Raw genomic sequence first — 13,619 nt, forward strand, 5'->3', positions numbered from 1 at the left:
GTGATATATAGATTATATGATTTAAAATAAATACTAGCAAATCTCCAACTATTCATCCAATACATACAGCCACTTTATAAAATCAGACAGAAAGTAATATTAATTGTATGCATGCAATAACTCACTAAAGCAGGGCAACCTGCAGCTCATGATTTCAGAAGCCCTCTGCAAGCAAAGAGTTATCGATTCCCCCTACTCCGCAGACTGCTGAAAAGGGATGAAAGGGGAGGGGGACCAGGACCACGTACTTTTGACCCCATTTACACATGCTGCTGGTGCAGCCTTGCCCCCTGCCAACATGCAGCAAACACATGTTGTTGTTGTTATTTAGTCGTTTAGTCGTGTCCGACTCTTTGTGGCCCCATGGACCAGAGCACGCCAGGCACTCCTGTCTTCCACTGCCTCCCGCAGTTTGGTCAAACTCATGTTGGTAGCTTCGAGAACACTGTCCAACCATCTTGTCCTCTGTCGTCCCCTTCTCCTTGTGCCCTCAATCTTTCCCAACATCAGGGTCTTTTCCAGGGAGTCTTCTCTTCTCATGAGGTGGCCAAAGTATTGGAGCCTCAGCTTCATGATCTGTCCTTCCAGTGAGCACCCGGGGCTGATTTCCTTCAGAATGGATAGGTTTTACCTTCATGCAGTCCATGGGACTCTCATATCTCCAAGCAAATACAGCTCTCAACAGAAAAGAGTGCCACACCCCTGCACTATATACAGTTTATGCAAATGCAAAACTAAAATATCTTACCAAGTACCATCAGCTGAACTCTATGGGTCTGCATATCAGGAACCTTCTTCACTTTACACTGGTACGTGCCAGTATCAGCTGGCTGTAAGTTCAGGATATCAATACTTGCATCTCCATCAGCTGGGTTCTGATTAACAAACTGTACCCGCCCAGCCATATGATACTTGTCATAAACCGTGTTCTGACTGAACATAATTACCTGAAAGGAAAAGAGACAGATGACTCGATATCTTGTATATGAGTTATCACAGTGTTGGAAGGGACCACAAGGGTCATCTAGTCCAACCCCCTACGATGCAGGAGTGTTTTGCCTAACATGGGGCTCAAACCTATAACCCTGAGATTAAGAGTCTCATGTTCTATCCAATATGATTTCTAATTTTCCCAGTAGTAAATAAATATGTCCTGGAACTATTTTCTGGAAGGACATTAGGTTAAACATTTGAATTCTTAGTCTGACATTTGGGCTCACCTACGTTCAAAATGGAAGTGAAACATATGGAAGACCTTGGAGTTTAAAAAAGGTTTTCACTTACTGGTTGCTCCTTTTTTGGCTCCAAGACAACCCATTCAATGTCAAGTAGTCCTTCATCTCCTGCTGCAAGAGTAAACTGGCAGAGCAAAGCAACCTTCTCTCCTAGAGCCTTTGTTACCATCGTCTGTTCAGTTGATGTTATTGTTACGCCCTCAGTGAGATCTAGAAGCAAACCAAAATTTTAACACCTTAGAAGTTAAAAAAGTATGAAAATATATTGTATGCAGAACTTTGAAAATAGGAATAGCTTCTCTCTCTTTAGACATCTAAATAAACCACGTGACTTGGAATTAACTACACACTGTACTGCAAACCTCTTGCAAAGTTCTATGTATTGCAAGGTACAAAGGAAACACTGATTACATTAGCTGTTTGCCCTTAGGGACTAAAACATTACTCATATCTTTGGAAGAATTTTTTATGTTAAATAGATGTTGCATGCATTTTTCATTACTCAGCTATACTTAAAGGCCCGTGCAACACTGTGCAGGCTAAAGCAAATAGGGATGAATTCTACAACCATGGTACCTGTGTAATGATGATGTAACAGTATACCATCTTCTTCCTTTTATCACAGCAAAAGTAGTTTCCATTTTACAATAATGGTTTACAATCTAAGAGACATGGTATAAAATCAAGGGACGAGGAAGGCAAAGTTGAGCACTTTCACTGCAATAACTTCATGGAGTCATTCTGAGCATCCATAAATCTCTGAACTACCCCCTCCCCCACAAAAATGGGGGGGCGTGTTAGGATCTCCTACTCTCAAGTAGGACCCTGGCAAAGAAACATGCCCGACTGGCATGTTCTCTCCCTCCTGGTCGATCGGGAGCTTTAAAAGCTTTCTCCAGCTCAAACATTACAGCGACTAATGCCAAGAAGCATTAGAACACTTAGGGATGCGCAGAGTTTGTGCAGTTGTGTACGGACCTCAGCAACTCAGCATTTTGGCTAATCTACGTTTATTTACATATAATACACTCGGAACACTGCAACATGGCTCCCTCTCTCTCTAGCATCAGGCAGGAAGGAGAATGAACAAAGGACAATAGTCCCACTTCAGGGGACACAGTAACACAAACAAACTGTCTCCGTCGCGTCCCACTCTGTGTAATGAAAACTTACGCCGTCATGTGATAGACAATCCCATGACTGCAGACACGGGGAATGAATCTTCAACAGTAAGTTGGCAACGTCAAACGTTGAGACTCCCATGTATCCAAATTCAGACAACAATCTAGTATTGACACATTGGCCCAATTCACATGGTATGTGCGAACACGGGTTTATCATTAGTTTCTCCCCCGAAAACAAACCTAGCTTAGAAAAAAAACCACAAGATCATGTTTTTCATTCATGAAAAGGCGAGATTCTGGCTTGTTTCTTTTACAGCACAGCAGGAGCAGGGGAGGAGTGAAGTGTGGACTTTGGGGCAGTGGTACATGCAGCTTCTTTACATTAAACCATCGTTTCTTTTAGCTATGGCTTCATGTAACACGAGAAACAGGCCACTGTTTGATAATCAATTCACTAGAATCAGGAAATGTTTACATCATTCCTATTTTTCACAAAAGTTATATAATTTTAAGTGTAGGACTATCAACATATAACTGCTATTTCTCAGTGAATTCATGTGACACTTCTCACATCGTTCTTCAAAAGAGAACGCGGGGCGTTATCACACATAAATCTACAGCCAGATCGTGAAGTTCCATTTTCAGACAAAGGCAGCTTAGTTTTAAACAACTGTGTAGTTTAACGTTTTCATCAAATCCCAAATGAGTTTTCAGATCTAATGCTTTTGGCAGCCTTTTCTGCTTCATCTCCTCCTGGAACATCAGCATAATCCTCAGTTGCTTGCTATACTCAGAAGGACAATAAATTTCTGACACACACATTTAGGCAAGCAAATGATTACAACATCTGCATAATGACCAAAGAACTTTTTCAGAGATACTTCAGTAAAGACCAAGAGAAATGTTTGCACAAATTTGGGAATCCTAAATAAGAATATACGTCCTCAACTCTCAAAACAACAACTGATAAGGAGTTTTCAAAATTATTCCATATAAATGGTGAGGTGCGTTCTGCAATGCTTAAAAAAGAAACAAACTTGTTCCTATACTATTTTTTCCTACCAATTAGATTTTTATGGCAGAGTAGTATGCACTACTCCAGTCAGTGCAGTTATGTTGGCTGGGGCTTTGTAGTCCAAAACAACTGGAGGGCACCACACTGGGTTAGATATACAGTGGTACCTCGGTTTACGAACACCTCGGTTTACGAACTTTCGGTTTACGAACTATCCTAACCCGGAAGTTAGTAAACCGAGGTGCCGGAGGTCTACTGAGTGTCCGATGCCTTCGGGGAGGCCGGGCGTTCGCTCCGATGCCTCCTGGAGGCCCGCAGCGAAGGCCCGGCCTCCCCGAAGGCATCGGAGCGAAGGCCAAACCTCCCCAAAGGCATCGGAGCGTCGGATACCTTCGGGGAGGCTGGGCTTCGCTCCAATGCCTTTGCGGAGGCTGGGGAGCCGCGAAAGCGGTCCCCGGCCTCCGCAAAGGCATCAGAGCAAAGCCCCAGCCTCCGGAAGGCATCGGAGCCGGGACTTCGCTCCGATGCCTTTGCAGAGGCCGGGGACCGCTTTCGCTACGATGCCTTTGCGGAGGCCGGGGAGCACTTTCGCGACTCTCCCCGGCCTCCGCAAAGGCATCGGAGCGAAGTCCCGGCTCTGATGCCTTCCGGAGGCCGGGGAGCGTTTCCGCGACTGGGCTGTGCAGCCGCGAAAGCGGTCCCCGGCAACCGGAAGCCAGGGACCGCTTTCGCAGCTGCACAGCCCAGTCGCGAAAGTGCTCCCCGGCCTCCGCAAAGGCATCGGAGCGACTTCGCTCCGATGTCTTTGCGGAGGCCGGGGAGCACTTTCGCGACGCTCCCCAGCCTCCGGAAGGCATCGGAGCCGGGACTTCGCTCCGATGCCTTCCAGAGGCCGGGGAGCGTTTCCGCGACTGGGCTGTGCAGCCGCGAAAGCGGTCCCCGGCTTCCGGTAGCCGGGGACTGCTTTCGCGGCTGCACAGCCCAGTCGCGGAAACGCTCCCCGGCCTCCGGAAGGCATCGGAGCCGGGACTTCGCTCTGATGCCTTTGCGGAGGCCGGGGACCGCCTCCGCAAAGGCATCGGAGTGAAGTCCCAGCTCCGATGCCTTCCGGAGGCTGGGGCTTTGCTCCGATATCTTTGCGGAGGCCGGGGACCGCTTTCGCGGCTGCAGCCCAGTCGCGGAAACGCTCCCCAGCCTCCGCGAAGGCATCGGAGCAAAGCGGTCAATCCGTTCTAGGGGGTGTTTTTCCTCGTCTAGAACGGATTAATCAACTTCCCATTACTTTCAATGGGAAAGTTCACTTCGGTTTACGAACACTTCGGTTTATGAACAGACTTCTGGAACCAATTGTGTTCGTAAACCAAGGTTCCACTGTACGAGCAGACCAGGCAGGTATGAAAAAGCATACCACCACAAACAAGAGCTTTCACACTAGTTTCCTTCATGTAAAATTAGGGTACTACTTAATTACTAAAAAGTAAAATATTTAGAGAACCACATTCTAATACACATTCTAATCCAATTTGCGTGGAGGTTGCATTCCAGGCCAATGCATGCAACGATGGAGCACACATAAGCCCACCCCACCCCCTTTTCCGGCTCGCCATTATGTACACATGCACAGATGATTGCTGCCTGTAATAAACTCAAGCTCATATTCTACACTACAAATGTCTATTTCTTTTCTTAAGCTAACATGGACAGAACCAAACTGTGTTGTCTTCAGCATCTTCATATATCTTTAAAGTCAAGATAGCAATAAATAAATCAAACACATAATTATATCGTGTGTAAGTTTTGGGAGGAATCCAACATTGTACGAGAAGAGTTACTTATGCAAGAAGACTTCACCTTCCGCGTCTCTCTGTTGCATCTCCAAAATCTGCTTCAGAGAGCCCAAACTTACCCCAGCAACCTTCCCATGCAGATATTGAAAACCTGCTACTGGGCGGAGGCAAGGAAAGTCAAATCCTACTGCATGAGCTGTTGTCTATTTTGCTTGAAAACATAGTTTGATGTATGTCCTTACCAGGGACTATACGTTGTTTGATACAGTCCTTACCAGTACTGTCCTCACAGTAAATTATGTCATAGCAAATAAAAGTTACTTCACAGAACAGCTTTAATGTTTTCTGTAGTTGAACAGATACACTCCTGGTTCTCATAAAAAAATAAAACTATAAATATATAAATAAAAATATGTCCCCATTATTAAAAACTAGTGTGTTCACAGCATTTTCTGAACAAATTCAGAATCTAATTTGATTAAAAGTTAACCAAACATTTCTCCTAGCAACCAACAGTTGATGGCCTTGCTCTACTGAGACACATTTATCAAATTCAGAAAACATTTGTTTTCTTTCAGCTGCAGTAAAAGAAAGCACCAGCCAGTCAGTCCTGTGGTCAAAGGAATTATCAACAGAATGAGGGAGCTTATGGCATCAGCGTTATTTGTTATCTCACCAGTTGCTGACATGTGCAGCAATGCATGTTTGCAAACTTGACTGTTTTGTGCAATACTCTGGCCCCTGTGCACTGACTTCACATTCTCTTGCGGTTCTAGGATTTCGTTTGTGCTGCAGTGGCATGAAATTCAACATCTTATTTGTAACACAACATGTTCCAGGACTTGAGAATAGTGTGACAGGTGCTTTGCCCCCCCGGGCCATTTTTTTTGGCAGGGCCTTTCCTGAGTTTTGGTGTGTAGGGCTCGGCAATATATCGTCCAAAACTGATTTGAAGTTCCTATCATGACAAGTCTTGCATCAAGGTGGCGGAGTTCACTGCTTGAAACGGTAGTTTGCTGGTCCTCTTGAGATACATTTGAAATGGTACATTGTTGTGCCTCTATTGGAAAGGAAAAGTCTGTCTCATCTCCCGTTAGGACACTTACAAATTGGAGTAATTATGGTTTGTCCGGAAAGAATGGCGGACTCTGATATTCACAAGGTTTCTCTGGATTGTGGGGAAAGTAATGCATCTTTCATGCACTCTACTGAAAGACATGCAGTCCGCAGCACAAGCTAAGTCAAAGTTTTTGATAAAGTTTCTAACCAAAGACTCTTGAATAACAAAAAGAAGTGCTACTTTACACTGTGCATAGTACAACTATGGAATTCACTCCTACAAGATGAGGTGGTGGCCACCAACTAAACTAGACATATGGTATTCATGGAGGTTTGGGTGATCTGTGGCTACTAATCATGACTTCAAGGATAAGCAGTCCTCTGAAAAATGGTTGCTAGGAATCATGAGTGCTATTGTGCTCATTTTCTGGCTTGTGAACAATGAGAACAGGCAGCTAGACTAGAAGGACCTTTGGTCTGATCTAGCAGGGCTTTTACCCATTTTCATTTGTTGTACTATGTGGAGCTGCCCTTGAAATGATTGCAGCTAGTGCATAAGGAAGGTCTAATAAGGAGGTCTAATAGGCCTAATAACTTGGGACCGTGGAATGACAGTGCTGGGAGACCTGCACTGCCTGCCTTTTCTTATGGAGCCCTATTGAAAGTGATGGTTTTGACATATAAAAAGGCCCTGAACAGCTTAGGACCTAATTACCTGAATGAGTGTGTTTCCCATACTGTACTGCTGGTGCTTTAAGAATCAACTGGAAGAACCCCCTTTTTCTGTAATCTGCAGGTCTAGGAGTTTACAGGGGCTTTCTCAGAAATGACACCTCTATTACAGAACATCCTCCACCCTGGGCTTTGACTGCCACTGATATCATCTGACTGTAGGAACCAGCTGAAAGCCTCCTTTCACTAAGCTTTTACTGTAAAGGTCTGAGTATTTTTGAAGATACTGGCCAGCACTGTAGAATGGATAAATGGAGTGGGTTTTCCCCAAAAAATGAAATTGATACTTTACATACATTATGAAGTAACCAGGGGTCTTTGATGGAGGATTAGATATAATATACTTCTGTGTGACCATGCTTTTATTTCCATCCCTTCTTGGCTGGAAAAGTAAATATACTGTAGTAGCAAAACAGAATGCAGGCAACTATTGTGCCACTTGGGAGAGAATGAAGATGTTTCTAAGGCAACTCTCTTAACAGCAGTTCCCAAGGACATATGACACCTCTATGAGGAAGAGGATTGTATTGCAGTTATGTTAAATATAGGTGCAGCTCCCAGAGAGAGTATCTGTATTTGTTAAGCAACCTAACAGGTAAAGAAGATTTTTATTATTATTATTTAATTTAGCTGCAAATGTAAACTTCTGCAGATGAGCAAAGCTTGTCTTGACAGAGTAGTTCTTGAAATCCTAGGTACTCACACTTTTCAGCAGAATAGTAAAAAACAAAGGCCCAATTGTGAAAGTACTTGGAATAGGATAATAATAATCATTATCATCCTTATTATTAATGCTAAGAAACGGCTTTCCCAAGCAGCCCCTTTCTGTGGTTGCTGGTTTGAGTTTCTTTTGGTTTCAGATTGCGGTTTTGTTATTTTCACCTTTGTTTTTGGTCCAGCCGAGGGCAGCCAGGTGAGAGGAGGAAGGGACTCAAAAGAAATGGGAAGGGGTATACAGGGTGGCGTCCGCATGAAAGGGGGGCATCCCCACTCTAGAATTAAGTGGGCAAGACTGGGAGGGGACAGCCAAGCCAACTGCTCCATGTTGCGGTGCAAACAATGGCAGTTCCAATTGGGCAGTAACAGCCACTTTACATGCAGGGCGCCATTTCTCCTCCTAAAAAAAATGCATACCTAACAAAACCCTGTTATCATTAAATAGGGAATGTTACACATGGAAAATTAGGACAAGGAAAGGGATGATGATAAAGACCTTTAAAAAGTATTTTATCTGCATGACCCTGCCCTTAGAAAGTATGCATTTATTCATTTATGGAATTGGTGGAGAAAGTAAGTATGGGCACTTGGAGATCAGTGGTGGCCAAGATAAGTCTTTGCTTCAATGTGAATTCTGACCATATGGAAAACTCTTTTGTCAGCATCCACACGGTCAAGCGTTTTCTGGCACTGGGCATATCATTAGAGTCATACCTCGGTTTGCGACCGCAATTCGTTCTGGGGAGCCAATCGCTCCCCGAGTTCGTCGTAAACCGAGGGGCTCTTCTGCGCGTGCGCAAAGCGCCGATACAGCGTTTCTGCACATGTGCGGCTGCACAGGTTGCTTCTGCGCATCCGCGAGCCGCGGAACCTGGATGTAAACACTTCTGGGTCCATGGCGGTCACAAACCGATCGGTCGCAAACGGAGGCGGTCGCAAACCAAGGTATGACTGTAGTGGAATCATGAGCATAGGACAAAATACTAGAAAAATGTTAGACTGCCTCAATCATATTTTATAGAAATCCATGCTGCAATCCTTAAAGCAATCATACACAGGAAATGGTCTGCACTTAAGGGATGTAACTGAGCATCACTTGATATTTGCTACCTTTTTGTAAGCAGAAAGGACATGGCAATGAGTGATAGGATTGGTCAATAGGTGATAATACGGTAGTAGTAGTAAGAATAAGAATAAGAATCTATACCCCGCCCATCTGGGTGGCTTCCAACAAAAGATTAAAAATACATTAAAACATCAATCATTAAAAGCTTCCCTAAACAGGGCTGCCTTCAGATGTCTTCTAAACGTCAGATAGTTGTTTATTTCTTTGACATCTGATGGGAGGGCTTTCCACAGGGTGAGCGCCACTATCGAGAAGGTGACTACTATACATACAAGCTTACTGCACCCAGAAAAGAAGGGAGCTGTGGTACCAACTGAATAAGGAGAAAATAGATATACATCTGTGGATGTTTTAGTCAATTGTTGGTGAGACAGTGCTAACAAACTCCACTGCCGCTATTTCTGATCTAAAGCTTCCAGTCAACAAAAGTTCCCAGTCTTCTTCCTGAGTAGTTTCTCCTCAGTAAATCTTCAATACCAGTAGTTCCCAAACTTTCTTGCCCCCCCCCACCACCACCACTTGAAAATTGCTGAGGGTCTTGGTGGACCACTTAATGATTTTTCTGGTTGTTGTAAACTTTAATAATGTGCTGCATAAGAGGCTGTTATGTACAGTAGAATCTTGGTTCTCAGACTTAATCCGTTCCAGGAGTCCATTCGACTCCCGAAACCATTTGAAAACCAAGGTGCGGCTTCTGATTGGCTGTAGGAGCTTCTTGCACTCAAGCGGAAGCCACGTCGGACATTCGGCTTCTGAAAATCGTTTGAAAACCGGAACACTTACTTCTGGGTTTTTGGCGTTTGGGACCCAAAACATACAAGTACCAAGGCATTTGAGAACCAAGGTACAACTGTATTCTAATTCCTCCTTTTATTTTGTATATACAGTGGTACCTCTGGTTAAGAACTTAATTCGTTCCGGGGGTCCGTTCTTAACCTGAAGCACCACTTTAGATAATGGGGCCTCCCGCTGCCGCCACAGCACGATTTCTGTTCTCATCCTAAAGCAAAAGTTCTTAACCCGGGGTACTATTTCTGGGTTAGCGGAGTCTGCAACCTGAAGCGTTTGTAACCCAAGGTACCACTGTATTGTATTTTATTGAATTACAATTTGAACTCAGTGTGCAGCTCGCAGGTTCTGTGTCAAAGTACTCTTGCAGCCCAGCCCACTTGGCCTGAGAGGCTGCACTGTCCTAGAGAAGACTATGTTGTAGTCACACCGGCCAGCTCCTATCTAGGTGTTGCCACAAAACTTTGCCACTAGAGATTGGCTGCCCAGTGCCTGCCTAGAAAACACTACCTAGGAAGTGGTTAACAATGAGAGAGCAGAACTACATGGCAGCTAGTTAACATCCTACCCACATCTTTGGAAAACCAGTAAACATCTGCTGGGCTGGGCATTTGCAGTGAGAATGGAGGGAACCAGAAAGCTCATACACCTCCTTCAATATCCACACCACTGCAACTTCCAACCCTGTCACTGCTTTGATGTTACAAGAAAACACAGAATTAAGACCACATTTCCCTTTGTAATATATAATTACTTCCAGAGACCTCCATAGACTATTATTGAGGGGAATGAAAGGAAGTTTCTAAAACATAGAACACTCAATTAATTTTTTGTTTTCTAATCCTAGAGAGAGAAGACAAACTCTAAAACAAAACCTTGCAGCCTCTTTTTGTTAGTTTAGACACATAAGGCTAGAACAAAATGCAAAAACTAATAAAATATTTAGCTATCAGAAAGTCAGGAAATGCTATGCCTGCCAGCCAAGAACTGCAAAAATGGGAATTTTAGTATTCTCCCTTAATTAACAAATAATGAAATTAAAAATTAAGAAACAAAGATTGGTGAACAGTTTGTGTACATCTTAATATATATTTTCTTAATATATATTTTTTAAATTACTGATGCTGAGAAATGTGTTTTTTCTGTCTGAAGACTGTGCGCACATTTAATTTGAATGTCTAGGATTAATCACATGGGATCAGATCTGATTTCCGCTGCATTATCTGCACAGGCCCAAAGTTAATACTGTACTGAAAGCCTGAGGACAGGGACTGTCTTGTTGGGTTTAACTAAATGATCTGTAAGCTGCTCTGGAAGTGTTAGCTTATGGGCAAGATAAAAATCCTTTAAATAATTAAAGTGAAGCCAACAATCATTCAATCCAGCAATTCATAACTTTTTAGTAGGCAATCTGTCTTCACATATATCCTTCCTCCCACAAAAAGGAAGGTTCCTTGCCAATCACAACCACCTGTAACTGACAGGTGCTTTGGCCACAAAGTGAGCTGCATTGTAGTAGAAGTGCAATGCTTTGCACTTCTTGGGAGACACCCTTTCACCACCAATGAACTCTCCTGTTCATTTCCAGACATTGAAATGCTCCAGGGACTTGACTAGTAAGAAGGATGCACAACCAGAATCTGTGCAACATGTGGTCGAGCCATCAACTGTGGAAATCAGAAATCAAATGTGGTTAAGATACTGAGAGTCATTTCATTAAACAGATGTAATAAGGAAAATTACAAAGCCTGCTCCGACTACTTGAACGGTTTATTAGGTGTTCCCAATCTAATTTCTTTCTAGGTTTTGCACATTAACTTGCCTGCTTGCTACTAGCAACCACCCTCCCACATCTGAAGAGCATCTCTATAAATGTGCACTGTGTGAAAAAAACTTCGTGTGCAAGCCCTACTTTACACCAAGTAACCCACACTGTGGAGAGGCCATATGTGTGCCAAGTATGTGGGTGAAAGGCTTCTGTTACAAGGAAAAGCTTGCTGAACATGGAAGAACCCACACTGGAGTGAGGGCCTTATAAATTCTCAGAACGTGGGCAGAACTTCAATTACAGCACCAGCCTTCAAGCACACTAGAGAACCCGCGTAGAGGAGAGGCCATACGAATGCTCGGACTGTGGCAAGAGGTATACTTTTCATTCCAACCTTAGTGTGCATCAAAGAATCAACACTAAACAGAAGCCTTTTAAATGCTCAGAATGTGGACAGAGCTTCTTAAAGTGTACAGTCGTACCTCAGTTTACAGCCGCTTCAGGTTGCGTTTTTTCGGGTTGCGATCCGTGCCGAACCAGGAAGTCCCGGAACAGGTTACTTCCGGGTATCAGCGCGTGTGGATGCGCAAAAGCGCTAAATCAGAAAACAGAAGCGCCGAATCGCGACCTACGCATGCGCAGACGCGGGTTGCGAACGCTGCGAGTTGCAAACGTGCCTCCCGCACGGATCATGTTCGCAACCCAAGCGTCTACTGTATTGGAGAAGACACAAGGGAAAATCCACACAAGTGCTCAGACTGAGGTAGGGGGTATAGTTCTCAATCAAACCTTGTTGTTAGACATCAACTCATCCACACCAAGGAGAGGCCTTATAAATGCTTGGAATGTGAGCAGGGCTTCCAGGGCAGCACACAGCTTATTGCACACCAGAGAACCCATGAAGAGGAGAGGACATAAGAATGCTCAGACTGCAACAAGGGATTTACTTCTCCATTTGATCTTATTAAACATAAAAGAATGCACACTGAAGTAAGACCTTACAAATGCTCAGAATTTGGCCTTTAAAATGTGTTGTGTGGGGTTATTGATTTGCTTTTGTTTTTATTACCATATGTATTTTAATGTTGTGATCTGCCCTGTGATCTTCCGATGAAGGGCGGTATACAAATTTAATAAATATCAATCAATCAATCCCTGCTTTTCCATTCATGAAACATTAACTACCCTGCCCTTTTCTCCCCAGAAAAGTCTAATGAGCAAAAGCTGTGAGTTCTGTCCCACCTTGGGGTTTTGTAGTAAGTAAAAAAAGAAAGCAAACCACTCCTTTCCCCTCCCCTTATATCCCCAGCTTTAGTTACTACTGTACAGTGTAGGATTTTGCAGCTTTTCTTACTATAGGATTACCAACATTTCCTGTTCCACCACAGAGAATTGGGAGGAAGAAAAGGAGGCATGGATTCACTCCCTTTCCCCATTAGACATTTGCAAGAGCTGGCAGTGGCAGAACCCATTTCTCCATTTGCAAAAGTCTTGCAGAAGAGCAAGCAAGCAAGCACTTGCTCTTCCTAATAATACCTGCAAATTCCAAAGGTCTGCCACAGGGAGAGTTCTATGAAGATTACAAACAATAATTTAACTAGTAATCCAAGTCAAAATTTGCAAACCTTCAACTGTACAACACTGTTTTCAATTCTGAAAATTCTTAATTACCAGCCAACAACTATAAACTAGTGTTCAGTGTTATATGCCTTCATTGTTACAAGAGGAATTATGATGATTAACATTCAGTGCAGCACTTGTTGAGCAACCTAAGTTATCTAGATATGGTATAATTCTGTGACAATTGGGAAATAAATCCATTCTGAACCATCTATTTGCATTTGTTGACATCGGACCAAAGTTAAAATAGTATTGCCTTATGAATGAGATTTTAATCAATCGTTACTTTTATTACCACACAGTAAAAACTGGTGTGATTCTAGGCTGCTATTTAAAAGTTGAAGCAGTTTTCTACTTCTATGTACTTTGAACAAAATATTATTTGATGACCGGACAGGATTTTTATCCCATGAGTAATGTTCCAAAGCATGTATGGCATCAACAATAGCATAAAACATTTCAACAGGAAACAAAGGGCTGAAAAGTGTTGAAAAGATTTTATTTTGCATGGCTTTTAACCCCACAGGTGTTGCATGCATTGAATTCTGATTGTTGCATGCAATTTAATAGCTAGGTTTTGAGAAGAGGAAATAATTACAAGCAATGTCTCAAAATGAAGAGAATTGTCAACTATTACATTACCAGTT

The 13,619-nt window shown here is 43.2% G+C and overlaps 1 protein-coding gene across 2 annotated transcripts in view; it reads right to left on the reverse strand.

Annotated features, from left to right (window-relative positions):
- CXADR (CXADR Ig-like cell adhesion molecule) overlaps window positions 1-13,619 on the reverse strand; it is a 37,114-nt gene that overhangs the window by 21,388 nt on the left and 2,107 nt on the right. For both annotated transcript variants that reach the window (XM_035115143.2, XM_035115142.2), the window contains exons 2-3: window positions 1,285-1,445; window positions 749-947 (exon numbers count right to left, since the gene is read on the reverse strand). In XM_035115143.2, coding sequence (XP_034971034.2) covers window positions 749-947; window positions 1,285-1,445 — 360 coding nt within the window. The remainder of the gene's footprint in view (window positions 1-748; window positions 948-1,284; window positions 1,446-13,619) is intronic.

Source organism: Zootoca vivipara, chromosome 4 (assembly GCF_963506605.1).
Source record: "Zootoca vivipara chromosome 4, rZooViv1.1, whole genome shotgun sequence".
NCBI classification, from domain to species: Eukaryota; Metazoa; Chordata; class Lepidosauria; order Squamata; family Lacertidae; genus Zootoca; species Zootoca vivipara.